The sequence below is a fragment of the Glycine max genome, chromosome 18 (assembly GCF_000004515.6).
Source record: "Glycine max cultivar Williams 82 chromosome 18, Glycine_max_v4.0, whole genome shotgun sequence".
In the NCBI taxonomy this organism is placed as follows: domain Eukaryota; kingdom Viridiplantae; phylum Streptophyta; class Magnoliopsida; order Fabales; family Fabaceae; genus Glycine; species Glycine max.
This window is the reverse complement of record NC_038254.2, coordinates 35080583-35108078: the sequence shown is the minus strand read 5'-3', so window position 1 is coordinate 35108078 and position 27496 is coordinate 35080583. Positions and strand designations below refer to the sequence as shown.

The 27496-nt window shown below is 31.6% G+C and overlaps 1 protein-coding gene and 1 pseudogene across 1 annotated transcript; one reads left to right on the top strand and one right to left on the bottom strand.

The window, feature by feature from the left end:
• Nucleotides 1-6415, bottom strand: LOC100789300 (DUF21 domain-containing protein At4g33700-like; annotated as a pseudogene).
• Nucleotides 6416-14836: 8421 nt separating this feature from the next.
• On the top strand, nt 14837-19690 carry LOC102662535 (uncharacterized). Its single transcript, XM_041011890.1, has 4 exons — nt 14837-14989; nt 16098-16410; nt 16519-16877; nt 17610-19690. Exons 2-4 carry the CDS (start codon nt 16098-16100, stop codon nt 19497-19499), a joined length of 2562 nt encoding a protein of 853 aa, XP_040867824.1. The 5' UTR covers nt 14837-14989; the 3' UTR covers nt 19500-19690.
• Nucleotides 19691-27496: the final 7806 nt, after the last annotated feature.

Here is a 27496-nt window from a genome sequence, read left to right as displayed (position 1 = left end):
CTAACTCTCAGTTTTCATCATCTCTTCTCTGTTTTTTGTCATCTCACCTCTGAAAATTTAGAATTGTTGGTAGATTACTTACAAACCTTGGATTAACATGAAATCTCGAATACCTACAAATCCCAACCACATAATCTCATCAGTCACCACTATCTCACAGCCCCTGTAAGTCACTCAAACTAAGACACCTAATTTCCCCTACCGATTTAAATCTTCTTTGCTACAATTGGAACTAAGGGACTCATTGGAGGATCTTGAACATTTTTGTGAATGATTTGGGCATTACCAATTCACCCTGGGAATTACAGAATTCCCGTGTTTATTGAACTTGGAAATGAGTGTAGTTTATTGAGAGGAACAAGGTTCAGTGTTCTGTGATCTAATATTCCTGTGGGATTAGATGGAAAAATTAGAAAAAGGAATTGAGATTGACAATGAGAGTGAATTTGAATGGGGAAATTAGATTTTTGTGATCTTTTTGGTTTGGTTGTTTTCTTGGTTGAGAAATGAATTTTGAGTAGAAGGCTTTTTACTTCCCCAGTTGGTGTGATTTATAAGGTTGGGGGTTGAAGGCATTTCATGTCCCCAATTGGTGATTTCTAGTATGTTTGTTCTCCCATTGTGTCGACTTCAATCCGTGTCAAAGAGAAGCTGATATGTATATCTTCTAGGTTTATTTTGCTATTTGATGTGCTTTTACCCACGTATATCTTCTAGGTTTATTTTTCTATTTGATGTGCTTTTACCCACTGATGCAAGTATTAGATGCAGTACAAAACATGCATTTAGTTGAAAAGTTGGGAAAACGGTTTAAGAAAATGTTATTTTTGAGCATAGTATGTAGTTGGGTTAGTGACTTTTAAATCACATGGCATTATTTTTTCCTAAACGAACTGTAGTCACTATTTTATACAAATTCCACTCAAAAGATTGAATAGGCCTGGCATTTTCTTATTAGTGTACAACATTAAGTGATTTTCAAAGTTCCCCACTAAAATGAGATCCCTTCAATAAATTATGCATTCTTCAACTTGATTGATTCCACCTCGAATCCAGAAAATGAACTTTGTCAATCATGATACCTTTAGTAACAACATATATATTTAGGGTTCTATAGCCAAAGAAAAAGAAAACATCTGGCCCTCATTTCTCTCTGCACCAGATTTTTGTCCCTGTTTGAAGTTCTTTTAATAGAAAATAAATTAATAATTGTGCATTTGCTGATATGCATAGAAAGGCCAGAACTTGATACAAGATGCATGGAGTTAGCAATATGTTTTAGAAGAATGAAATATAAAGATAAGAATATATATATATATATATATATATATATATATATATATATATATATATATATATATATATATATATATTACAAAATTAATATATTTATGCCAAAAAATAATATATTGAATTTAATTACTAAGTGAATTATTTATAGTAGTTAATATTTATGTAAAATATAAATTAAAAACAAAAGAGAGTATTTCTGGGGTAGTGTAAAAAAACACAATGAAATAACACCCTGACATCTCTTTTAAAAAGATTAGTTCTTATAACATCCTTTTAAATCAAACAATATTTTTTCTTAAATAATGAGGAGATCATCAAATAAAATTAAATATACTTTTATAGTTAATGTTATTAATTTTATTTTCTCTTTTTCGGCTAGTCAAGGTCACCCATTGTGTACATATATTAATTATGGATTTAACAAAGAATTAAGCCGATACATAAATATTTTATAAAAAGAATTATTATAAATATTAATATATATTTATAATTTATAGGATATCATTATTTTTTTAATAAAATTTTACTTTTATACATATCTATGTGATTTTGAGGTCAATCACCATATGTATGAGGTATTCGTAGTTGAAATCAAATTGTAGAGGAAATGTTATTGGATATTATAGAGAGTAATGATGTGAAAGCCTCATTGTGTCAATCCTGAATTCACGAGTTGAGACGATATATGATGAAGGACTATACACTGATGGCATGTGCTGTAGTGATATGAAGAGTTAGACTTTGGTACACTACAAGATGAAATGCACCTATATATGGTCAGGGTAGTAGTGCATTCGATGAGTTGATAACCCTAACACCTATGGCCCTTCAAGGGTGGATGAATGCTCTTTAGGCTGTGCACTTGAGCCCTTAATTCACATGAAGGTGACGAGATTCAAACCTTCATAGAGCTACCACTCTCGAGAATCATTTGGGTGTTTTTGCCCCTCAGTCCTACTCCGTCTTCTTAGGATTCTCACCATTAGCTATACTTTTACCTTACTCGTCTTTCTAGTTCTCGTTCGTTTTCAGCTGTCTATTAGGTAATCATTGCTGATGGATGGTTGTTCCTCACCTCTTCTTCTAGTAGTTTTAGGCAACCTTAGCATGGGGGGATAGTTTACAAATAAACATACATATGGTGTTGATTCTAATGTGGAGGATTCTCAAGCAACAAAAGACAGACCATGGAGAGGACTCTTTCTTTACCTTTATTTAAGGGAAAATAATTTTTACTTTAAAATGATATAATATAAATTTAAATAATTTAATCTGTAAATATTCTGTTGAATAATTTTTATATTATAAGATAGAGATTTTTATACTAAAATATAATTTATATCTGACTAGTTAATATGTATAATGTGTTTTTATATATATAAATATATATATATATATATATATATATATATTACAAAATAATATTTTGACTATATATATATTTCTTATAAAATAATTTAAATTACTTTATAAAAAATATCATAAATTAAATTAGTTTTAATTTTTTTAATGGTACAAATCATAAATATATATTATCCACAAGAGAGAATCATGCTCAAAATTAATATAGATGATCAAATTTTCTTTTTGAGTATTTCACACAAATGTTGACCAAGTATTTGATAATATCATAAATTAAAACAAGAGAAAGTCAACAATTAAAACAACAGAAAGTCCAAAAATAAAAATATATCAGAATTTGGCAAATCATTAAAAACATGAAATTTTTAAAGGCATAAGAAGATGACAAATCAGCAATCCATCCTCAAATTTTGACAAGAATTATGATGATCATACATGAATAAAACAAATTAATAATTACAAAGGAGAAGTCCTTAATTCAATATATCTTGAAGCAACAAGGCATGAAAACAATAGAAACATTGGTTCATCCTTCATACATAAATTGTCATTACACTGGCCTTCATTAACATAGCCAAGCCTACCCATCTATACCTGTTTGTGGGACATTCTGATGCCCTTGGATTCATAATCCGGCATGTTATCTTCATGTTGGTCAACCATGTCAGTTGCATTTTCTAGGCAACAGTCTTCGAGTTCTAGTGATTGTTTTATATCTCTGATCGATGACAAAGAAAATGACAAAGACCTAGAGACATTCTGACGTCGTTTGAGGATAGAAAGCTCTTCCTAGCCCAAAAATTTATCATTTTAGTTAAATTATCAACTCACATAAAACTTATACTACAAGAAATAACTGATACCACCTTCAAAAGTCGAATTTGATGTTGTAAAGCAATTACATCCCCAGTAGAATCTTCGTTCACCACAGCCTACAAGAACAATATATGGAATGTATAGTGATAGGTTGATGAGATTCATTCCTTTGAAAGAAATTCAGACTGATCATAGAAAGCATTTACAAGAGGCTCATAAATCCTATTCTTCAAAAATATCTGTACCAATTCAAGTGAGCTGTCATTTAATTTTAAGAAATAAAAGCTTCAAACTTGTGGGTGGTTTCTAGGTTTGGTTAATTGGGCACTTGGTTGGTAGATCCGAATAACTGTGTTAGTGAGTATGATTCTGAGTAATTTGTTACAATTATATCGACTGATATAATTTAATTATTAGATTAAATGTTATATTATTAATATTAATTATGAAAATAAGTTTTATGGTATTTTAATTCATCAATATTACTTGATTTTAATTTTTGGCCAAAAATAGAAAAAATAATTTAGGATTTTATTCTTAATATTAATTATAAGAACATTCAAAATTCAGATAATATCAAATCTTATATTTTTTCTTCATTTTAATTTTTGGCCAAAAATAGAAAAAATAATTTAGGATTTTTTTTTATCATAGGATGTTTGTAAATTTATGTGATGGACATATCTCACTGTGCATATTAAAACAATTTTATTGTTTTTCCACTAACTATTATGCATACTTTTTTTTATATAACTTTGAATGAGATCAATTTTCAGAACTAGAACAAATTTATGGATTTGTGTTTGATCATTGTCAATATTGACTTGGCTTTAAGAGAAAATAGAGCCTCCATTTCTTACTGTTGAGTCTAGTGCTGTCATGGGAGATTTTCTGAGAGATATGAGCCCTTAAACAAAAGTGTGTCTGATGGTGACAAAATTCACCATAAAATTAGCCCATCAGGAACAAAACTACTATGACTATAAAGTTCATATCATATAAATTCAAGACATAATAATAAGTAAAATCAAAGTAGATTTTCCCAATTTGTGAATGATTGATGTCACTCTATCTTCCATTTGGTTCAGTGAGCCTTGATCTGCACCCTACCTGTTCTAGAAACTTAGTAAGTTGCAAGTGTTTTGCAGCCCATTGTTCAGCCAACTTTTGCTCCTTGCTTTCAGCATCTCTTCTTAGCCCTGCCAACTACTCCCTATATTCTGCTTCAATTCTATCCAATGCAGCCGTTTGCTCCTCCCTCAGAGCTTCCCTGAGTTCTTTAAGTAAATCTCCCAATTCCTTATTATCTTGTTCAAGTTGAACAATTTTAGGTTCCGGTTCTCTCACCACCATCAATATCTACCTTTACATCTCTCACTGAATCCATTTGACAGGTATTAGAGACACGGAGAGCATTTAGTATGATGTGAATTTAATGGCATTAATTGATATTCATTCAATACAATATCAGTCATGCAAAAATGATTCAATATTTATGTTGTAGAAAAATTCAAACATAAATACTAGTTTAACATGATACTATGTTTAAAGAATGTGTCAGAAAATGTTCCAAGTTAGTATTTCGCTTTCAGCATATGCTTACCATCGGCATTATTGTTGGAAGACTGTTGCCTTGTCTTCTCACAATGTCTGACAACAACAGCCATGTGGCTATGGCTCTTTTGGAACTCATTCAAAATATCATAAAGTGGCAACGTTTCTGGAACCCTGTTAATATATGTAATAATTTAGATATAAATGTATGATAATATAATACTCATTTATTTCGGTGGTTATATTATATCATCCATAAAAATTGCAAAGCATAAAAAAAAATACCTTGGAATTCTTTGGATGGTCACATTTTTCACGGGTATTTCTTCTTCTGGGTCAATTGTCAATAAATTCTTGACCTGAAAGTAATAAGAGTGCATGCTTAAATCTAAATCAAATGTAATGTACAATCACAGAAATAGATGGCGTGGAGAAAAACATATGACATGTAGAGCAAAGGAAAAGGAAATATAAATTCAAATCTTAGTCTGACTCTCAAATAATGGTTATGTCACATGTCAAGGCTAAATTTCAATTTAAGCTGCTTTAAAATTTTCTTAATTTGTGAAAAATGATGCCTTAGGGTTTATCAAAACCTAGCAACATAGTTTTGGTCGAACAGACAAAAATAATTAACTTCTGCAAATCATCTTGATGGAAAGAAAGTTAACAGGTTGAAGCTTAAAGAAAATAGTCTCATACTGTTTGTGGTTTTTATAAGTTTTCACATAGCAGAAAATGACTGTTCAATACTGAAGGAATAAAGAAAAATAAGTGACTGTATGCATAATTACATACCAGAACAAGTCCAATAATATTTGTAGGCTGCTCATAATAGACAGGAACTCTGCTATGCCCTTTCTCCAATATTAGATTCATCAAATCCCTGCTTAATAATAAGCATTCAGTTGGATGACAAAATGTTGTATAAGATAGAAAAGCTAGTTTGAACTTGTAATTTTTTTGAGTCACAAATAGAGTCCTTACCTATCAAGCTTTGCATTAATATCAATGGAAAATATATCAGTTATGGGAGTCATGGCATCACTGGATGTCTTCTCAGAGAGTTCAAGCGCTCCAGCAATGATTGTGGTTTCATCATGTGTCAGTTCTCCACCTTTTCCAGCCTAATATATCAGAATTGTCAATAGTTGTATCTCTGACTTCTTTCCTACTCTATTGAGAACTTTAAAAAGTGGAGTGGTTAAAAGGTTCAATGTTTTGTCTATCTTACAATAACTTCGTTTACCTTTCTCCAGACAGTAAAGTTTTTTGCATATAAATAACCTCTACATAAGAACATGCACACTTGCAAGCACAAAATGTCTGTTTGCACACCTCAATGCACAAAATAGAGAAGTAATAACACTGGTAGATTTTTTTTTTTTTTAAAAAGTAGGTTATGTTCAGTTGAACTCTAACCCAAAGACTCTATTAGTCATTTTCCAAATGGATATATAAATACCCATCACCATTAATCATTAACAAATAAAGTAGAAGGGAGCCCAAATGGACGAAACAAGGAATTTATAGCTGTACCCAACACACTTGTTTGAGCACCGTGAGAAGTAAATTCTCATGCTGAGAACAGTCAAAACATTTAAGCTGGAACATCTAGAAAATTATAAGCATTTAAGCATGGCCAGGCTATAGATTCCCAATTTAGGGATGTCACCTAACATGAGTGAACTGAAATTATAGTAGTGTGCTGCTTATAGAATTTTGAAGCTGTTAAAGGGGGAAGCATAGCTAGGCCAGAATTTTTCCTCTACCTTAATTATAGGATTGTATTTATGTGGTTTCTCAGATCCCCATTTCAGATTCTTCTTAGGTTCAAGGACAACTTTTATTTTAACCGGTGTTATGAATATAAAGTATCTCCTAATTTTACCAATGATTAATTTCTATCAAAGAATTGATCCATCGCTTTTAATAGAATTTCAAAGACACCTTTCTAGAAACAAAAAATTAAAAAAACATAATACAGAATGTGGAAGTCATTGTCTCATTGATATTGCAATTTTAAAACTCCCCTGGATCATGCCATCGTCAGCTAAAAGTCTTTCTATTAAATCTACTCCAAAAAATAAACTTTTTAACGATGGAAATATCATTTTTGAATACAATTTTGTGATGCAAACACCAATTTAACGTTGCTTGGGAAGATTCTTGATATTGACATACTTTATAGGGCAAAACATCAACTCTTCAAGCCTCTATTTTCAGCCCCAAAAAAAAAATGCTATTTTCTAATTTCTCTTGTCTTTAGTCAACTAGGCCTCTACCCTTTAGAATCAACCCATTGTTTCCCTTGATCTAAAAGCTAGCCAGCTAGGCAGCCAAAAATGGAGCAATCATAAATAATGGAAAACAAATGAACAAAAGATATAATAATTTTCAAAGACAATAACAACACAAATGAGCCTCATGTCACTCATGAATGCCCTTACGTACAGGGAATTTAATTACTTGACTTCTGTACATAATTGACATTGTTATACACCTACAAAATTGGGCCTTGGTTAATGGATGTTGTACTGATTGAAGTAATATTTTTGTGTAATTCAAGCTCTAATTCAATGTAATTAAATTAGTGGGCACATAGCAACTCTGGAATGGTATTATTATCATGTGAAAGAAGCTTGTTGATCGATATACAAAACCAGAATTTACAGGTAAGGAAATTGATCATTTCTATAAAAAAATTGTATATCAGTAGGAAATTTCTTTATTGGTATTTTTTATTTGATAGAGAATGGGCCGCAATTGATTATGAATAGGCTATTAATCATATTAAGAGGAAGTATGAGTTGGAGAATATGGAAATTGTGAACAAGGAAAAAGAAAAGGTTCGATATGATTTCCTGGTATTTGTAGAATGTAATTTCCATCAACATGTTTCTAATCAATTTGAACCTTTATAGGCTGACAAAGCCATTGCAGAAATTGAGGCAAAGTGTGGCCAAAAAATTGAAGAATGCAAAGAAGAACAAAGGCAGCAGTTGATGCGCATTGAAGATGAACACACATTGCTCGTAAGCATAGAAAAAGTCTTGAATTTGAAATTATTGGCTGCTTAGAAATATTCTATCATTGCATTCTATTACATGGGATTATAAGTGTTCTGATTTGTCTTTGGTTATATTTTTAATTACTTAATGTTCTAATTAATTGAAAAAACCATTTTTTAAATAAAGCTACTTTCTGATTAGTATTTGTTAGAGATGCAATATAAAGTCATTCATGTATCGTTACCTAGCAGCTTGAGCTTTTTGGATAGTTTGTTAATGACATGGTACGAAATTCTCTATGACTATGTGGTCTAGAGTTCAATCCTTTCTACTCTTATTCTTCTAATAAAACGTTAAATTTCAGCCAAGGTAGATCATATGTGGACTTGTGCATTATCCACACTTAATGTCCAAAAGGCTCTTGCATGAGAGGCATGTTAAAGATGTAAAATAAAATCATTCATGTATCTTCACCTATGAACTTAAGCTTTTTGGATAATTTGTTCATGATAGTAATAATTAGTAACATCAAATCTATTATTTAAATGTATCAAAATTTACATGTGAAAATTTAAATTGGTCTAAGTTCATTATAGTTTGTCTTTGACTATTATAGTCCTCTATACCTTTCTTTAAATGGGTATGTACTGAGTTGTGGGGATGTTATCGCATCATCACTTTCCTTTTTTATGAAATTTGATTAACATTAAGTTTAAAAACTTCCAGGCACTAGGTCACTTGATTTTTCCTGCTCAATTTGGTATCTGTTACTTTAATCATGCTTCTTTTCAAGCTCCTTACTATCTTAAAGATGAACACTATAGAAAGTAACTACACTTACTATTTAGTGGTTTCATGAGTGTAAGGATATTCCAATTGCAATTTGTTTTTTTATTCTGATATCATGTATGCTTAAAAGTTATGCTGAAAAGATGGGTTATGAGTGATTAAGATATCTAACCAATTTTTATTCGTGGCAAATGTGATGAGCATATGAATTTGATGATGATCTGGTATCTAAGTGTTAGAATACATTAGACAGGGTTCAGTGAGTGCAAATTTAATCAACCTATGTAATGAATTTCAATTGAATTTGAAAATTAGCATAATGATTTTCATATGATAGGATTACTCCATTTCTAATTTATTAATTTATATATGAAAATAGTTAATTATAATAGAAAAGAAGTATTCATGTACATTAAAATTCATTTTGGTAATTACATATTATTCAAAAACAATTTTGATTCAAAGTATCCAAACAATTTCTTTGTAAAAATCATTTTCCTGATATATGTTTTCGTTATCCAAATTAAAAATCAAGTTACATTGAAACACAGTCAATCAACGTTTTCCTTTTTTTGAGGAAAATGCAAGGCATGAGCAACTATGTGTCAGGATCATGCATGAGTGAACATAACATGCGAACAATGAAAGTAGAATGCATGCAATCGAAAGAACAAAAGCATGCTAAATGAAGATGTATGATAATGCAATGACTTATGCAAATGCAATGCATGAATATGATAAATGATAAATGCAGGAATGGTATGTCCATTACGATGCCATGAAGAGATGCATGATGAGATTAAGGAACAAGCCAGAGTGAGTTTGCCATGTGCCCCCCTAATTTAGGAACCTAATGGAAAGGATCCAAAAAGTCCCCTTCTAGTGACAACTCCCAAGGGTGGTTGCATGTAACTTTACTGGCTTTTAGAGATATCATCCCCTTAGGTAATACATTATGGCGATAGGGACTATCAGCGACAATGCATCACTAAAAAGAGGAAAACTCTAGATGAGGCTTCACTATTATCAAGCGAGTTGGAGACCCAGCATGACCACAGATCGACCTCCACTCCTTATGGCTCACATTTACCCAGGTATAGGATCTAATATCTCAATGTGTGTGCGAGGTGTAGGTGCCATATGTGCATAGAAAAAATATTTCTAACTATGAATGTAATAGATAGGCAGACACACACCAACAAAACAACATAGCAGAGGTTATATACAAATATGGACAAAAAAAAGATAAAAGGGAAAAGGGAACATAAATAAAGAAGAAGTCATGATAAAAGCATTGCACACTGATTCAATGGCCTAACTCTCTAACTATCCCCAGTGGAGTCGCCAACTATCGCATCCTACCCTTTGACGGGAGGGTGAGGCGAAATAAAAAAAGTGTGTCTTCTCATGAAGAAGACGCGTGGGAGTCACCACCAACGTTTATTCGAGGAAAATGATAGAAAAACCAAAAAGAGATATGCGGATTTTGAAAATAAGGGTTTGGGTGTTGTTTACGCATAGGGAAGGTATTAGCACCCTACACGCCCATCACAAGGGACGACATCCTTTGATCGGGTGTGGATAACGTGACTTCAAAATGATTTTCTTTTCCCTTTTTTTATTTTTTATTTTTTTGGGATCAACAAGAGTGTTTCCCTTGCTCCTACGTATCCCCAGGTACGATGAGGAATTCAGACCTACGTAGTTCTTTAAGTCTGAAAGTTTGTGTGTTAAATTGATTTTATGTTTTTTGAAAAATTGATTTTAATTGTGAACAAGAGTCGTTTCAGGCATTGGACCTTGAAACGATCTCAAGCGATATTTGATGAAATGAAGAAGTTTATGAGTTGGTTTTATTTTGGTTTTGCTTATTAACCTTCAATCTTTCTTTAAAGATAACTTACGGTACTAATGATCGATTAAAACTTACTTTACAAGAAGGAAATGAGATTATTGATGATAGAAGAAGGAGATGAAGATGCACAAGACAAGAAAGAGGACCCCTAAGGGTGCATAGATCGCATTCAAATCCTTAAAAAGAACTAATCGGATGACAAACAAAGAACACCGAACGAAGAACAATGTAGAAGTCGATTATGGTTGCAATTCAGTAGCGCCTCGGCCTCGTTTTTCTCTTCTTTCTTCTTCCTCTCTCTGATTTCTCTTAATTTCTCTCAATGCTGGACCTTGGAACCCTTTACTCAGCCTCCCTCACGCCTATTTATAGCAAAAGATGGTATTAGGGGTCATGGTAGCTCGCCCAGGCGAGTTGTTGCTTCAACCTGAAGTAACCTTGCTCGACCAGGCGAGCTGGTTACTTCACCCCTAAGCTATTTGGGGGCCCAGGCAAGCCAGAGGCTAGCCTGGGTGAGCCAGGGTTCAGAAAAAAGGCTTAAAATGACCCTTTTGCCCTCCCTTTTGAGTATTTTTCGTATTTTTTATCGAAACGTCGAATGATCCTTCGTCTTGCATGGTAACTGGTGTCGAACAGCTCAATTCGGCTAGCGAGGATCAAAAGATCCACAAACGATAGTCCCCAAAAATAAAGGACTTGTGATTCCACTATGCAAAATTTCACAATGAAATCATGATTCCGTTTGACCATGAAAATGAAAAAAAATACCTGGCAACACGAATACAAAGAGTGAAGAACAAGTACAGAGGGAAAAAGAAAGGATGAAGAAAGGGAAAAAGGGACAATAGAATAAAGATTGGGGATATGGGGAAGTGTGGGGTGGGAAAAGGTATTTGGATAATTGCCATTGGCTAGTAGGGGCCAATAGTAATCACCATAATTCTTTTGTGGTTCAAAGAGACTACTAGTTGAGGGGTTGCTACTTCCTGCGCCTCTTGTTTTTGCTTTCTACACCCCATAGGAAGGTTAAAACACCACAAATTGACACAAATGGCTATCGACTCAATATAACGGAAAGTGCTAAATACCAATGAATTCTAGATTGGATAATCCAAAACACAATATGCATGAAATTAATGAATCTGGAACTATATTATATGATTTCCAGATCATGTATTCCAAAATTATGTTAGTATAGTTATGGACAATGGCAACGATGACATTCATGTTGGTGGTGATGATGGTGGTCATGACCACGATCATAATGGTGGTGATGGCAACGATGGCGGTGGTTGTGATAACGATCTTGACATAAATTAAATTATTAAGATATTTAATTTTTGTTTGGTAAATCTTATGGAGATTTTATGGTTAAATGAAGTTTTAATTTGAATTTAAAATGCTTTAATCTTGACCTTTCATTTTAATTTAACGGTTGAGATTAGTTATTCACATTCTCACATAAGATGATCATTTTCATACAGTATGTTCTCTCTCTCTCTCTCTCTCTCTCTCTCTCTCTCTCTATATATATATATATATATTATAGGCTATATTGTAATTTTGGTCCTTCTATAATTACAAATTTGTGATTTTGGTCCCTTTATTTCTAAATCAAGACATTTAGTTCTTTTAATTTTTAAAATAAGTGATTTTAGTCCTTCTGTTAGTTGACCATCCAAAGTCAAATATTGACTTTGAAGTGTACTATTGGATTAAATAAAATGAAAAAAAAATCTTAATAGAAGTTAAACTCATGACCTTTTATTCAAAGATAAGATAATAAATCATTAAGCCACTTACTTTATTTAGTTAATTTTATAAACACTATTTTGTATGCATCATTAGTCAAGAGTTATTAGTTTTTTTTTTGAATTATAGAAATTTATAAATAAAAAATTTAATATATAAATCTATTTAATTTTATTTTATATAATTTTATATATTTTTATTTTCAACAGTTTACATACTTTATTTTAATTTGACCAATTTATAATTAAATTTCATAAATTAATATATAAATTATTTACATAATTATTTTGTTCATTGATTTTAATATACATATTATTTTTACTGTAATTATATAAATCAATATAATTACATCAATTAATAGGTAAGTTATACAAATTTTGTAAATTTATTTTAATATGTAAATTATGTTTATTCTAATTATATAAATTAATAAATTTTAATATTTATTTTTTTAGGAAACTTATATGTTAATATTTTCATTTTAACTATAAAAAATATTGTAAATAATTTTTTTAATACCAATTATATAAATTAAGAAAATTTCATAAATTAATATGTAAATTATTTATATAAATTATTTAATTTAATTTATAAAAAATATATAAATTTATCTTTATATATAAATAATTAATTTTTTTTATAAAAAGTAATAAAATTTCAATTTTTAATTTTTAGATTGTTTTAATATTATTTTAAATTTTTGTAATTTGTATAGATTACATAATATATATATATATATATATATATATATATATATATATATTTTAAATAACCTACATATTAGTTTATGTAATTTTTTTTCAAAATTATAATAAAATAGTTATATATATATATATATAATAATAATAATTTATTAGTTTATATAAAAATAAAATTTTATAACAAAAAATACTTGTGAAATTAAATATTTAATATTTTAATTTAATTTATAATTTTTATAATTAAAAATAAATAATAACTCTTGATTAATGATAGATCTGAAATAGTAGTTATAAAATTAACTAAATAAAACAAGTGCTTTAGTAGTTTATTACTTTGTCTTTTAATAAAAAGTTATGAGGTCAACTCTTACTAATTTTTTTTTATTTTTTACTTTATTTAATCCTCACATAATTATTATGTCAATAATTTACAAAAATGATACAATAATATTAATATATTACATTAAAATTAACATTTGACTTTAAGGTCAACTGTATCATAATAAGAATGATGTTAATTTAGTGTTTTAATTAAGATTATTGGACTGGTGGGACATAAGTTTGAATCCAATTACAACATTTTATATGAATTTTTTTTTTTCTATAACTTCATGTGACACTTCATTAGTGAATGCCACCTCATTTTTGTTTATAATGTCACGTGTCAATTGTTAATGCCACTTCATTCTTGTATGTAACGGTAGCAGATTGCATTAAATGTTTGATGATTGAGAAATGATTAAAATCACAAAATTACAATCCTTAGATTGATACAATAGGAATCCAAGGAACCAAAATTGCAAAATTGCAATACTTGACCGACTAAACGTGCAATTAAATCAATATAATTTTAAGGATGTTAAATATATATTTTTGAATTATTACATTTTTATTATTAGTTTTTATTTTTATTTTTATTTTTAATCATTAATTACATATTTGATTTGTAAACCAAAAAAAACTCGGGCTTAAAACTAATTAATAATTCTAAAATTAGAATTATCTAAAAATATATTTTTATCTATGAATATAAAAATCATATAAACATGTCATTTTATATGATTATATACTTTTTAGCTTCAATGGTTAATTTGATCAATATAGCAAAAATAGTTGAATTTTATTAATTATCTCTAATTCAAAAGTTAACTTTCAAGTAACTTTTTTAGTTAATTTTTAAAATAATTTTAATGTAAAAAATTTCTCAAAAGTTTTTAATTAAAACAATTATCGTTTTAAGTTATTTTACAAATACTAAGAACAAGTAATAAATAAATAAAAAAGAATAATAATTTTACAAAATTAACCTTAGTATTAATATTACATTCAAAAAATTAAAATGACACATATTAAAAATATTAGTGAAAAATCAATTAATATTACATTAAAAATTTAAATATGATATTTATTTTAAAATAATATTTTTCTTAAATGCGATACCTATTTTAAAATAAATGTAATATTTTTTTTTAATTTTAAATCCAACTTAAATATTGATATAGCATTGTTGCAATAACTCATCTACTTGTGTTAAATACAAGAACCTAAAAGATAAGATATTTTTAACTTCAATGTGTAATCAATTGGTAAGAGTTCATCTTTAAGAAAAAGATAACTATTTTTTCACTACAATCTTAATTATGCACATAAATTTCAGACAATTTGTGTAGTAAGCCTCCCAAGTTTCAATTTTGGATGAAGCACACCACGTCGTCAACAACACTCACTCACCCATTCCTCAACTCGGGCTCACTCACCAACTCGCCGAGTCACATTAGTAGTGTCATTCTGTTTCGTTGGTGTTCATGCCATTTCACTTTCCTTCTTCACTTCACTTCACCCATTGACACCACCAGGTTCTCTCTCTCTCCCTTCTTCTCCTTCCACGTTAACGTCTTTCATCCTCTCTCAACTTTCACAACACATGTATTTATATACTTATTTTACATATAGATATCAGATATGAACACCCTTTTGTTAGTTTCTTCTTCTCACGCTTTGTGGTTCCCTGATGCTTTGTGTTTCAAATTTCAACCGTTAGCATTTGACACAGACGTCATGTTTCTCTGTTATCATCTTGTTCCATGCGTGTATGATAACATATGTAGGATCGAGAGGAAGATAGTTGAAAATATTTTTTCTTTTGGGTCCTTAATGTTTCGATTAAATGTTAGCATTATGTGGGTGTACTCAATCTTTTGGTGTAAGTGAATGCACTATTGCACTTGTTTTCTGTCTTCTTCGGTTACACGTCTTGGTCGGTGGTTTGTTATGTTATGCTATGTATTAATCTGCCAGCGCTTTGTTTATGATATGAAGTTATGAACTTGCATACAAGTGGATCTGGGTGGGGTTGATTTTCTTCCTATTGCTTGGTTATATTGTTTTCCTCAAAGGGTTTTTATTTTACTTTTTACCCTCTGAGGCCACATACATGCATATTTGTAACTGAATGGTGTAAAGTGTAATTGTTTTGAATCTGTGTCGGCCACTGAAAAATGCTGTCTTTGAGTAGTTCAAAAGTTTTCCTTCTTGTGAGTGGTTTAAGTAGGTGTCCATGTTGAGGATTTTGATGCTTTATTGTCTTGGCAATTGTGGTTTCTAATTTGATTGGTATAGAAACAGATTGCTTTAGTTATTGTGATCCTTTTGGAATTACTGGACAATCCCAAAAGTTTCTCTTGTTACTTGTACTCTTTTATTGATGAATAATTCTGAGTTTGTGGTTAATTTTTTCTAAACAAAGAAGTGGATGAGTATGACAAGTGTGGCCTGGTAAATATGAGTGGTTGGTGAGTAACTCTGTACATTACTTTTATGCCAAGTTGCAGTTTGTAACCCATGTTTGAAGTTTGAAGTATGCTTCTTGATGGTGTTACCTAAGCTACATTTCCTTTATAATGGTTCTTAAGGTTTGGTCTGAGTTTATAGTTATTAGGTTTATTGTCCTGTGTTGCTTGGCAGATGGAGTCAATTCAGCAAAATTATAATGATGCTTCCATGGAGCTTGCATCTAATAGTCCTCCAGGTTCGCCTGATATAAGTGACGTAGTTGGAGCGCCGCAGTTGGATCCTCGAGTTGGTGAAGAATACCAGGTGGAGGTCCTTGATATCATAAAAGAATCAGAACGGCTTCGACTTCTTATGAATACTGCTGATTCAGAAGTTATGTGTGATAACTCGCTTTCCTTTGTAATTGGTTTGCCTATCTCAGTCACATGGATGCATAATGCAGTGGAGGATAGTAGATGTGGAGGAAATCTTGCAGACGTTGATGGTATGATCAATGCAATTGAACTTGCAAAAGAAACTAATTTTAAAAAGAACATTATATCAGACAGCGAGGAAGAATTGAAACTAATTGCATTTCGGTTTGTGATGACAGGAAATGAATCTTCAGGTCAACCGGGTAAAAGCAAAAATTATGTATTGTTTCCTGGCATATTGAGTAACTCCTGGAGTGAAGCTGATGCAAAAAGTTTTCTCCTTGGTTTGTTTATTTTTGGGAAGAGTTTTATTAAGATAAAAAAATTCTTAGAGAACAAAGGGATGGGGGAAATACTGTCATTTTACTATGGAAAGTTTTACAAATCTGAAGAATATCATAGATGGTCAGACTGCAGAAAGATAAAAGGGAGAAAATGTATTGTAGGACAGAAACTTCTTACTGGACAGAGGCAGCATGAACTATTGTCTCGCTTGATTCCCCATGTCTCAGAAGAATCTAAAGATACTTTGTTGCAGGTATCAACTGTGTCATCTCATATCCATTGTTGTTAATGAATTACAAGAAGTATATTTCAATTGCCTGATGATTGGCTTACCCTGTATCACTGCAGTCTAGGATTTCAAAATTTATTTTATTTTCATGTGTCGCTTCTCTGATATAGTCCTTTGTAAGTTTCAATTTTTATTTTCCCCCTGTAATTTTAATATATATCCTTTAAATTCTTTCTTGAAGTGGCATGATTTTTTATAAGGCAGTAATAATTTGGTTTAATGATAATCTGGTTTTTGTTGTGTTTTGTATATATAATGATTGTCAGTCCATTTTTTATGGTTGTTTTTACCATGTAGAAGAATAGGAGCTATAAGCATTAAAGGACTCGATATCTTTTGGAATTAACTAATGCATTCTGTTTATGGGTTTCAAACAATACTTAGCTTGTTTTTCCCTAGTCCATTTGATGTTGGAAAGTGAAAGCTTTATTATTTACAGAGTATCTTACTTTGTTAATATGACATGCTTTAAAGCTTTACTATTTACAGAGTATCTTACTTTGTTAATATGACATGCTTTTTAGAGTATAGATACAATGGTAATTAAGGTGGAATAGCTGATTGAGTTATTAATATTATGCTATTGTGATGTACCAATGATTATTTGAACTTTTGTTGCCAATGGTAATTTTCTTATCATTATAGTTGTACCATTTACATGCTTCAGTCTCACATTGATTTTATCTATATAATCAGGTTTGTCAGTCATATGTGGAGGGCAGAACTTCTCTAGAAGAATACATTTTATCTATGAAGTCTACTGTTGGACTTGGCGTTCTTGTAGAAGCAGTAGGTATTGGAAAGGAAAAGGAAAACCTTACAAGCCTTGCCGTGGAACTTGGGAAGAACAATCGGGTGTTTCCAGTACCAACTTGTAAAGCTTGGTCTTCTCTTGGACCAAATGATATAATCAAATATTTGACAGGAGGATTGCGACTTAGCAAAGCCAAAAGTAATGATCTCTTCTGGGAAGCTGTTTGGCCCCGCTTACTGGCAAGAGGTTGGCACTCTGAACAACCAAAGAATCAATGCTATGTCCACTCCAAAGAATATCTGGTTTTTCTTATCCCTGGTGTTAAGAAGTTTTTGAAGAGAAAACTTGTGAAGGGTGATCATTACTTTGATTCTGTTAGTGATGTCTTGAGCAAAGTAGTAGCTGAACCTAATCTTCTTGAGCTTGAAGAAGAGACTAAAGTTGGTAGCTGCAATGATGAAGAGCCAGAAAAGGGATTGAGTAAGGATGACCAATCTGATTATCGTCATCAATGTTACCTCAAGCCCCGAGCTTCTACTACAGATCATATAAAATTCATGGTTATTGATACCAGTTTGGTGCACAGAGGGAAGTCATCTGATTTAATGGAAATTAAATCTGCACCTGTTAAGTCAGTGGGTAGAGTTGAGGGAAATGCTGCTGGTATAACAAATAAAGGGGCCAAACTTACAAGGAAAGTAAACCATGGCAAGGATATGGCTGAAAACGTCGATAAAAAGATGACAGTTATTGATACCAGTATGCTTTATGAAGGAAAATTATCGAAGGTGAGAGAAGTGAGATGTCTTCCGGTTGAATTAGGACATGCTTATAAGATGACTGTTCTCCCAAGAGAAAGTAAGGATAGCTCCTTTGATGAAGATTCACCAAGCATGATGACACGTGAGAAAAGGAATATTAGTAAGCCAGATAATAATGCAAACAAAATGGTAGAAAGCCAGAAAAATCAGAAGACCTGTGTGACTGATGATAATCAGATAAAGAGGACTATAAAGCATCAATTCTGTCGGAGGGCAAGATCAGATCATGGTAATCCTATGGTTCTTCCCATTAAAAGGAGAAGATTGACTGCTTGTGCCAAGGCAGAGACAAGCCGCGCCATTGAGAATTCATCAGGAGGCTTGGAATCTAAAAAAGTGGCATTCTCTCAGTCATCGAGATTTCCAGATTCCCACCAAATTGTTTGTGATTCAGTTAGTTCTCAGCCGAATGGAAGTTCGATTGCCTATCTAGCTGATAGAAGTGTGGAAGTGAATAACGAGGAAATCATTCTCAATGAAATTTGTCAATCCAGGAGCAATTCTTGTTTTAAAGTCGAGAAATGTGAATCACAGTCAGCGGTCACCTTCAGCACACCCCAGGTTCCATTGAAGTCCGAAGATGGTGAAATGGTGGCGACAGTGGAGGAAGATGGGCTGTGCGAAAAAGCAAATGATCCATGTTTGTCAACTGATACTCAGGGGGTAGTTGAGAAGCCACAAAAAGCCTCTTGTGATGTTGGTTCTATGGAAGAGCAGCCTAATACAAATCCTAGGAGACAGAGCACAAGAAATAGACCATTGACGGTTAAAGCATTGGAGTCTCTGGGAAATGAATTCTTGCACGTACAGAGGAGACAGAAAAAGAAAGATATCCTGCCACACATAGATGCTTTCAGCCCTTGCCGCAAGGCTCGTACAAGCAAAACAAACCTGCATAGTCATAGTTCAGATCATGGGACTGCAGTTTTAGCAAAAGAAAAGCATTTCAATGGAGATCATAAAGTGGAAATTGTAGAGTTAGTGGAATATTTCCAAGCCACTTCGCTATAAATTAAAGAGCAGAGTTTATTATACAGGTATCTTTGAAGCTACCAGCTATCATAGATGTTTTGAGTTTTAGAAAGAAATGGATTTTGGATTTTGAATGTGCTATTGGGAATAAATATGTATATCCACGATTCAAGTCATCAGGTAATCAATTCTAATTTTAATAATAAAGTATTATTTTATTTTCATTGTCATATTTCACTATTTGACCAAATGATCCATTTGATAATGTCCTTGATTAAAATTAAAGACGTGTTATTATAATAGAGATTATGATAATGAAAAATAAGTTTGTTCTAATTTTAATCTAAACTGTTCTTGATCATATGATTATTGTAAATAGGATATCAATAATCCGAATAGATTAATATATATGTGATAGTATTTATTAGATAAATATTAATAAATTTCATTTATTAATTTGCATATATAGATGAGTCACATGTTGATGTGATTATTGAACTGACTCAATTAAAATTTTCTAATGGTTAAAATTTATCATAAACTGTCAATAGAAAATTCTCAAGAAAAGGTATAATAGTTTTCTTTGACTTGAGATTGTCTTCGTAATTAATAGGTTATTTGTTGTATTTTGATTCTGGACACCTAATGTTTTAGAACACTTGTTGAATGAATATTGGATATGATTAAATGCATGTAGAATTAATGATTAATCAAAAAGAAATTCATCAACTCTTGATAATGAATTTGAGCTCTATAAATAAAATTATATCCTGACCAGGAAAATTAAATGAAAGAAGAAATGAGTTTCTTAAGTCATTATGAGTTAACTCAAAAGGATTTGACAGTAATACTATGCTCGAGTTAACCCAGAGCTTTAAAGATGAAAGAAATTATTACACTACTCTTCTAATGGTTTTTGAAAGTAAAATGTTTCTTCATATTATCCGGACGTTAAGGAGTGTTGCTAGACGCTTACCTTGATTAGTATATTAATTTGATTGATATATTACTGGCTTAGTATTGAACCTACGAGGTCACACACAAACGAATGTTCTAATTTCTGTTAAAGAAATTATTTTAATATTTGATGATTAATTAAATTAGAGAATTTAATATGATCAAATGATTAATTGATTTCAAAAGGTGGGATATTATTATATTTTTGCTAGTACTGAAAATATAAATAATATGAAAGATTTGGTGAAAGAAGAGAAACAAATATGTATGATTTATATTTAGAATTTGGGTTGAAAAGGCGGCTAGATACGAATTTGACTTGATCAATTATTATTTCAATTTTAATTGCTAAATAGTTAGCAATAAAAGGTAACAAGAAATAATATAGCTTAAAAAATAATACTATCAATAATGATTTTGATTTAATCAGAAATTTGGTATCATTAGTGTGCTATAGATAGAGAGCCTTAGACTGCATGTGGGACTTATCCCAATATAACTTCTCTATTCTTATTTTTTCCACTTGTCAACGTTGTTGACGAATAGAGGTCAGTCTCAGTGTGGATACACGTAGCGTCTTCGTACTATTGAAGAATTTATTTTTTTTTACTTCAAGAACTCATCAATAAGTACATTTTTTAATATGTCATCTGTATATAATATAATTTAAATACAAAATAGATCATTTTATTCCGCAATATGTGTTTTTGAACAACTTTTTTTCCACACGGACATTTTGCATGCAAATTTTATGTTCTAAGGAGTCAGAGTTATCAGACATGCTGTACAGAATTTTGCCATATTAGAATGCTACCGAGATCAGCCTTTTGTTTTTAAATGGAATAGGAAGTCACTGCTTTTATTATTTGTGTTCTTATCACTTGCAATGTTAAACACATCAACGGTTTAAGGGTAAATTAAAAAAAAAACAAGGAAATCATTTTAAGTTCCAAGAGTTAGGCAAAATGACAAATAAGTTTAACATAATAAATTTACAATAAAATGCCTGAAGTCTGGTATGTAGGCTGTAGCATGGTATTATCAATTCTAATTTCTAATGTAATAAAACAAAAAGTGCAGAATGAGAAACCATTTTTTTAAAGAATATTGGAAAACTCACCGCAAAAGTTTGTTGTTGGTGGTGGAGGGGCCAAACCCAAAACTTTATTTTATAAATCTTGGAATAGAATCCCATATTTTAAATGTGGTGTTCAAGCCCATACGTTACTATTGGATTCTAATATTCCATCACGCTTCGTACTAGGTGCCACCACTCGCTACACATTTGTAGTTGAGAAACTCTAAAGCTCCGATACCGATGGATAAAAGTCTTGAGATAACAACACTACAAAAATTAGGCATTGTAGTTGGGGAGCTCAAAGTCTTCTAAACTTTGCACTAAAATCTTACTTTCGATGTGGAGCTCGAGTCTCACCTTACAATTAAATCCTTACGTTTTTTAGAAATAGAAAATATTGTGTAATCAAACAAAGCACACGAAATAGAATTCCTATTAATTCATTGGTGAAGTATGTAATGAGAAGTTGAAAATTTTAAGGGCCATTTGGACTAAAAGCATGCTTTTTGTTTTTATTTTCTATTTTCATTTTTAATTATAAAAGCATCATCTTGTTTTTCACTTTGCTTTATGCTATTTCTTAATTGTTTTTTATACGAAATTTTTAAAATAGGAAATAAAGTAAAAATAATTTTTTTAATTAAATGTAAAAAAAAATTCTCTCATAGTAAAACAATTTTTTTTGTATGGAATATGATCATCTTTATGTTGAAAATTGTAACACCTTATTTTTTGTAAATTAAATAAAAATAGTTTTATTTAAAAATTAATAGCTTTTAGAAATTAAATAAATGAGAGAAAATGGTTTTGTAAATTAAAATAAGGGTTTCATAGTATTAAAAAATAGATAGAGTAAAATGATGTTTTAGAAAATAAATGGATGTTTTAATCGTTTATTTGTTTAATGAAAGAGTAAAATAGAGTTCCTTTTATAAAATAATAAAATAAAGAAAAATAGAGTAAATAATAGGCTCAAAGTACCTTAGTTATAAATAAAGACATAGTAGGTCAGTTAGTTTTTACATCCATGATATGTTTCTAAGTTCTCTCTTTCTCCCAAATTTGTTCTCCCAAAACCCTCTCTTTTTCTCGCATACACCCAAACTTGCCCCAGTAAAATTATGATCCCAGACTCATTAACAATTAGATCATCATGAAATTTGTACACCACCTCCAGAACTCATTTTCGTACATTCTCACCACTGGGATTTACGAAATAATGTCTATAGAGAGAAAAATGTGGAAGCAAAGCTTTCCAAGTTTATTTTGATGATGCCAAAGACTCAAGTCAAGAATCAAGAGTCAAACAAGTTTCAAAAATCAAAGAGTCGTTCAACCAAGAATTAAGATTCAAGAGAAAACTCAAGATATGCAAGAACTTCAAGAAAAGCATCAAGATAAGTATAAAAAGATTTTTTCAAAAGAAAAAATTGAATAACACAATTTGTTCAAAAGAATTTTTCAAAGAAAAATCTTTTACCAGAGTTTTTACTCTCTGGTAATCGATTACCAGAAGACAGTAATTGATTACCAGAAGCCCAAACAGTTTTATAATTGTTTTACAAAGTAGTAATCGATTACCATGGGCATGTAATCGATTACCAATGTTTTTAAACGTTGGATTTCAAATTTCAAGAGTCACAACTTGTGATAACACATTTTCAAACTTGTGTAATCGATTACCAGTGTTTCTAAACGTTTTGATTTTTAAATTTAAACATGAAGAGTCACATCTGTTGATGTGTAATCGATTACACTATAATGGTAATCGATTACCAGTGACTGATTTTGAAAAATAAATTTCCAAAAGTCACAATTTTTAAAGTGACTAGTTTCTGAAGGTTTTTTCAAGAGTCACAACTTTTAAAGTGACTAGTTTTGAAGAAATTGCCAAGAGTCACAACTTTTAACTTGGTTTTTCAAGAGCCATCAAATGGTTATAAATATGTGACCATGGCACGAATTTTAAAAAACAGATTCCTTTCATTCAAAAAGAGATTTTTTCTGATTCACTTCTCTCATAATTTTTCTAAGAGTTTTTGTTCAATACTTTCTTTGTCGAGAAAAGTTCATTGGTAAAAAACTTGTGTTATTCTTTTGATTCATTCCTTCTCGCTCTTGCCAAAATAATTCAAAGAACTAACCGTCTGAGAATTCTTTTGATTCATTCCTTCTCCCTCTTGCCATAAGAATTCAAAGAACTAACCGTCTGAGAATTCTTTTGATTCCCCAAACAAAGAATTCAAAGAACTAACCGTCTGAGAATTCTTTGCCCAAACACTGAATTCAAAGAGCTAACCGTCTGATAATTCTGTGTAAGAAGCGGGTAGCTTCTTGGTTGTAATAGTGAACACAAGGGAGGGTACATCCTTTGTGGTTTGCTTCAAGTAGAGGGTACATCTACTTGGTTATTCAAAGAGAACAAGGGAGGGTACATCCTTTGTAGCTCTTTGCTTGTAAAGGATTTTACAAGGTTATTGAAAATCTCAAGAACCGTGGGTTGCTTGGGAACTGGATGTAGGCACGGGTCGTTGTCGAACCAGTATAAAACTTGTGTTTAATTTCTTTTTCCCTACGCTCTTTACTTTTCCGTTGTGCACTTTTTATTTCCGCTTTACTTTTGTCTAAGTTATTGTTTATGTTCTTTACTTTCTCATAACTTAGTAGTAAAACCTAATTGAATCTAGTAATATTAAGAAGGATAAATTTTAATTAGTCAAGACACATTAATAATTAATTCAACTCCCCTTCTTAATTATTCTGAGGCCACTTGATCCAACACAAAATGCCCCTTGCATAGAGAAAATGAATTTGAGGCTTCAATCCCTTCTCCTTTTCTCTAACGCTTTGAAACCCTAACAGAGCAACTAGAGGAAAAGCCTAAAGAATCATAGGGAATTGCTAGAGATGCTGCTATCATTGTCGGACTAGATGTAACGCTCTAAAAATCCGCTAACTGAAAATTGATGTTTATATGTATTTCTTGTGTTATTTGATTCTTTGATTGATTTGGATGAGTTGAGCTATTGTGTGAATTAGCTATGTGTGATTGCTTGATGTGGATGTTAGGTTATGTGGAGTTTGATTAACCTATGTTGAAATTGTGAGATTTCAAGTTTTATCCAAACCTGTTATGGTAAAACCGCGATCTCGGACTCCTTAACCGTTGGATCACCTTCAAACTTGGACTGTAGGTTCGTAACCCAGGTCTTCATGCTTTGACGTTTGGGATTTGCAAAATAACACTTTTGGACATCTCGCTTAGCGAGACAAGTACGCTAAGCACAATTCCAACCCAAGGAGATAATTCGCTCAGCGAGATTAGCACGCTAAGCACAATTCTAGCCAATAGAGAAATTGTGCTAAGCCTGAAATGTCACGCTCAACGCCAAAAGTTAATTTTTCTTAGCAAGATGAGCTCGCTAAGCGAGATTTGCAGATTATAAATACATTCTTCAGCATGAAAATCATGATTTTCACCCCTTTCTCTAAACTCCATCCAAAACCCCTAGAAACTCCTCTTTCACCACTCACGACCACCGGTGGCCACCACAAGCCACCGTTGCTTGCCGACAGACCACCGCATTGAGAGGAACACTTTAATTGGAGCAGAATCTTCAGAATCCATCCTAAGGATTCAGTAGAGAATGAAGCTTCCAACCCCTTCTTTCATGGTTTCTTCGAGGTAACCATGATTGTATTGAGAGGAACACTTTAATCGAAGCGGAATCTTCAAAATTCACCCCAAGGATTCAGTAGAGAACGAAGCTTTCAGTAGAGAACGATGATATTAGATGATGTTGATGTTTATGATAATGTTGATGTGAGATGATGTTAATATTGATGATGATATTGAGATGAGATGATGTTAATATTGATGATGATATTGAGATGAGATGATGTTGATGTTGAGAATATCATTGAGATGAGATGATGTTGATGGTGATATTGAGATGAGATGATGTTGATGATGTTAATGACATTGAGATGAGATGATATTGATGTTGATGATATCATTGTGATGATGCATGTTGTGTATGTACATGGAAGATGCAGTGACCAAGTAGGATGTCCCTGATAGGAGAAATAGAGTGGTTAAAGAGTTTTAAGCATCTCTAGTGGGGGATGGTTTAGAATCTTTAATTATCCATGATCGGTGCATTGATGGTGTCTATGTTTCATACTTCATATTACATGAAAATAGTATAATCCTTTCCAGTAAGTACTTATAATTTTTCATGAGGGAAAATACTTATACTTGGGGCATGTCACTCGGTTTGGAACTCCCTTGTGACTCATGCTGATCACCATGGGGGGAGTTGCCTATGCACGACAGGGTGAGCTCAACACTTGATACCTAGTTTTCCTAAGTGTGAGTGTCACGTGGACACGCTCAGGCTATTTCTTGATGAATGATACTACATTGCATTTGAGAGTTAAGGTTAGGTGCATGCATCATACTCATCATGCGCAACTAAAAAAAGGCTATTCTACATCGATTAAAAGATACATTCGACATTAGTTATTAACCATTGTCATAGGCAATGTCATAGAAAGTTTTTCCTTTCTACAGCGGTTCCATAAAAAACCGTTTTAAAAAAAGGTACCCTTCTAAAACGATTCTTAGCTAAAAACCATCTTAGAATGATATCTTTCTAAGACGATTATTAGTTAAAAACCGTCTTAGAAGGGTAGACTTTCTAAGACGGTTTTTCAAAGAATCGTCTTAGAATGTATTTTTTTAAAAAAATTTAAAATATATTAAGGATTCTAAGATGATTTTTTGATAAAACTATCTTAGAATGTAGACATTCTAAGACGATTTTTCAGAGAATCATCTTAGAATGCATTTTTTTAAATTTAAAATATTTTGAGGATTCTAAGATGGTTTTCACAAAAACCATCTTAGAATATCTTTTTTAAAAAAATATATATTTAAAAAAACCCCTACAATATTTTCTTTATGAAATAAAACCTCACTATACCTACCTTTAAGTAAGGTCTGGTCATAATTTTCAAGACATTCCACCCAACATAGGTGTTGGCAGTATTTTTTCATAATGTACACATACACGCATGCAGTATTTTTATATTTAGACTTCATCATGAATCATGAGGACTTACAACAATATAATTGTAGAAAAAAGGAAATAGAAGTAGCATTTCTTACAAAATAATATATCATATCATATTTATTTTGCAATTACAAACAAATATTGTGTTATTTTGTCCCTATTACTTACAATATAAAAACATAAATTATTAAAGTTATTTATTTAACTAAATATATAATATTAAAATTAAAGTTGTATTTCATTGTTTATATGTGATAAATTCAATTAAAGCTAAATATGAATAAGACAAATGATGTTGTTGTTTTCTATGCGTGTAAAACAATGGCCAATAAGGCATGCATGCAACTTTTCTACTCTAATATATACTACATTCACTACTACAAAAGCATGTTTTTACGACGCTATTTCTAAGACGGTTCTGAAGGACCGTCTTAGAATAGGAGGCGGTGGCAATTTTGTAATTTAGGGGAGAAATATTATTTTTTACGTCGCACATTCTAAGACAGTTACAAAGAACCGTCTTAGAATGTAACCTGGTGGCAATGTTGTAATTAGCATAAATAAGATAAAGACAGTTATCGTGTAAGCCCGTCTTTGTATACCGGCCTTGGTCTGTATGCGAACTACTTTCGAACCAGTAGAATCAAACACTCTCTCCCTCAATGTACCTCTTGTGCCCTAGGACGTTAAACCCCTCTCTCCCTGAAGCACTACTATAGCTTAAACCCCTCTCTCCCTCAAACCTCACTCTCTCTCCCTCAAACCTCACTCTCTCTCCCTAAGTAGTGTCTCCATCGCTCTCTCTCCCTGAGTGTACTCTTTCCCTGTAGCTTAAACCTCGCTCTCATTCCCTCAACACTCTAGGTAGCCGTGAGTACTGTCTCCCTCATAGTGAGCTCAGTCTCCCTAAAGAACTGTAGCTGTCG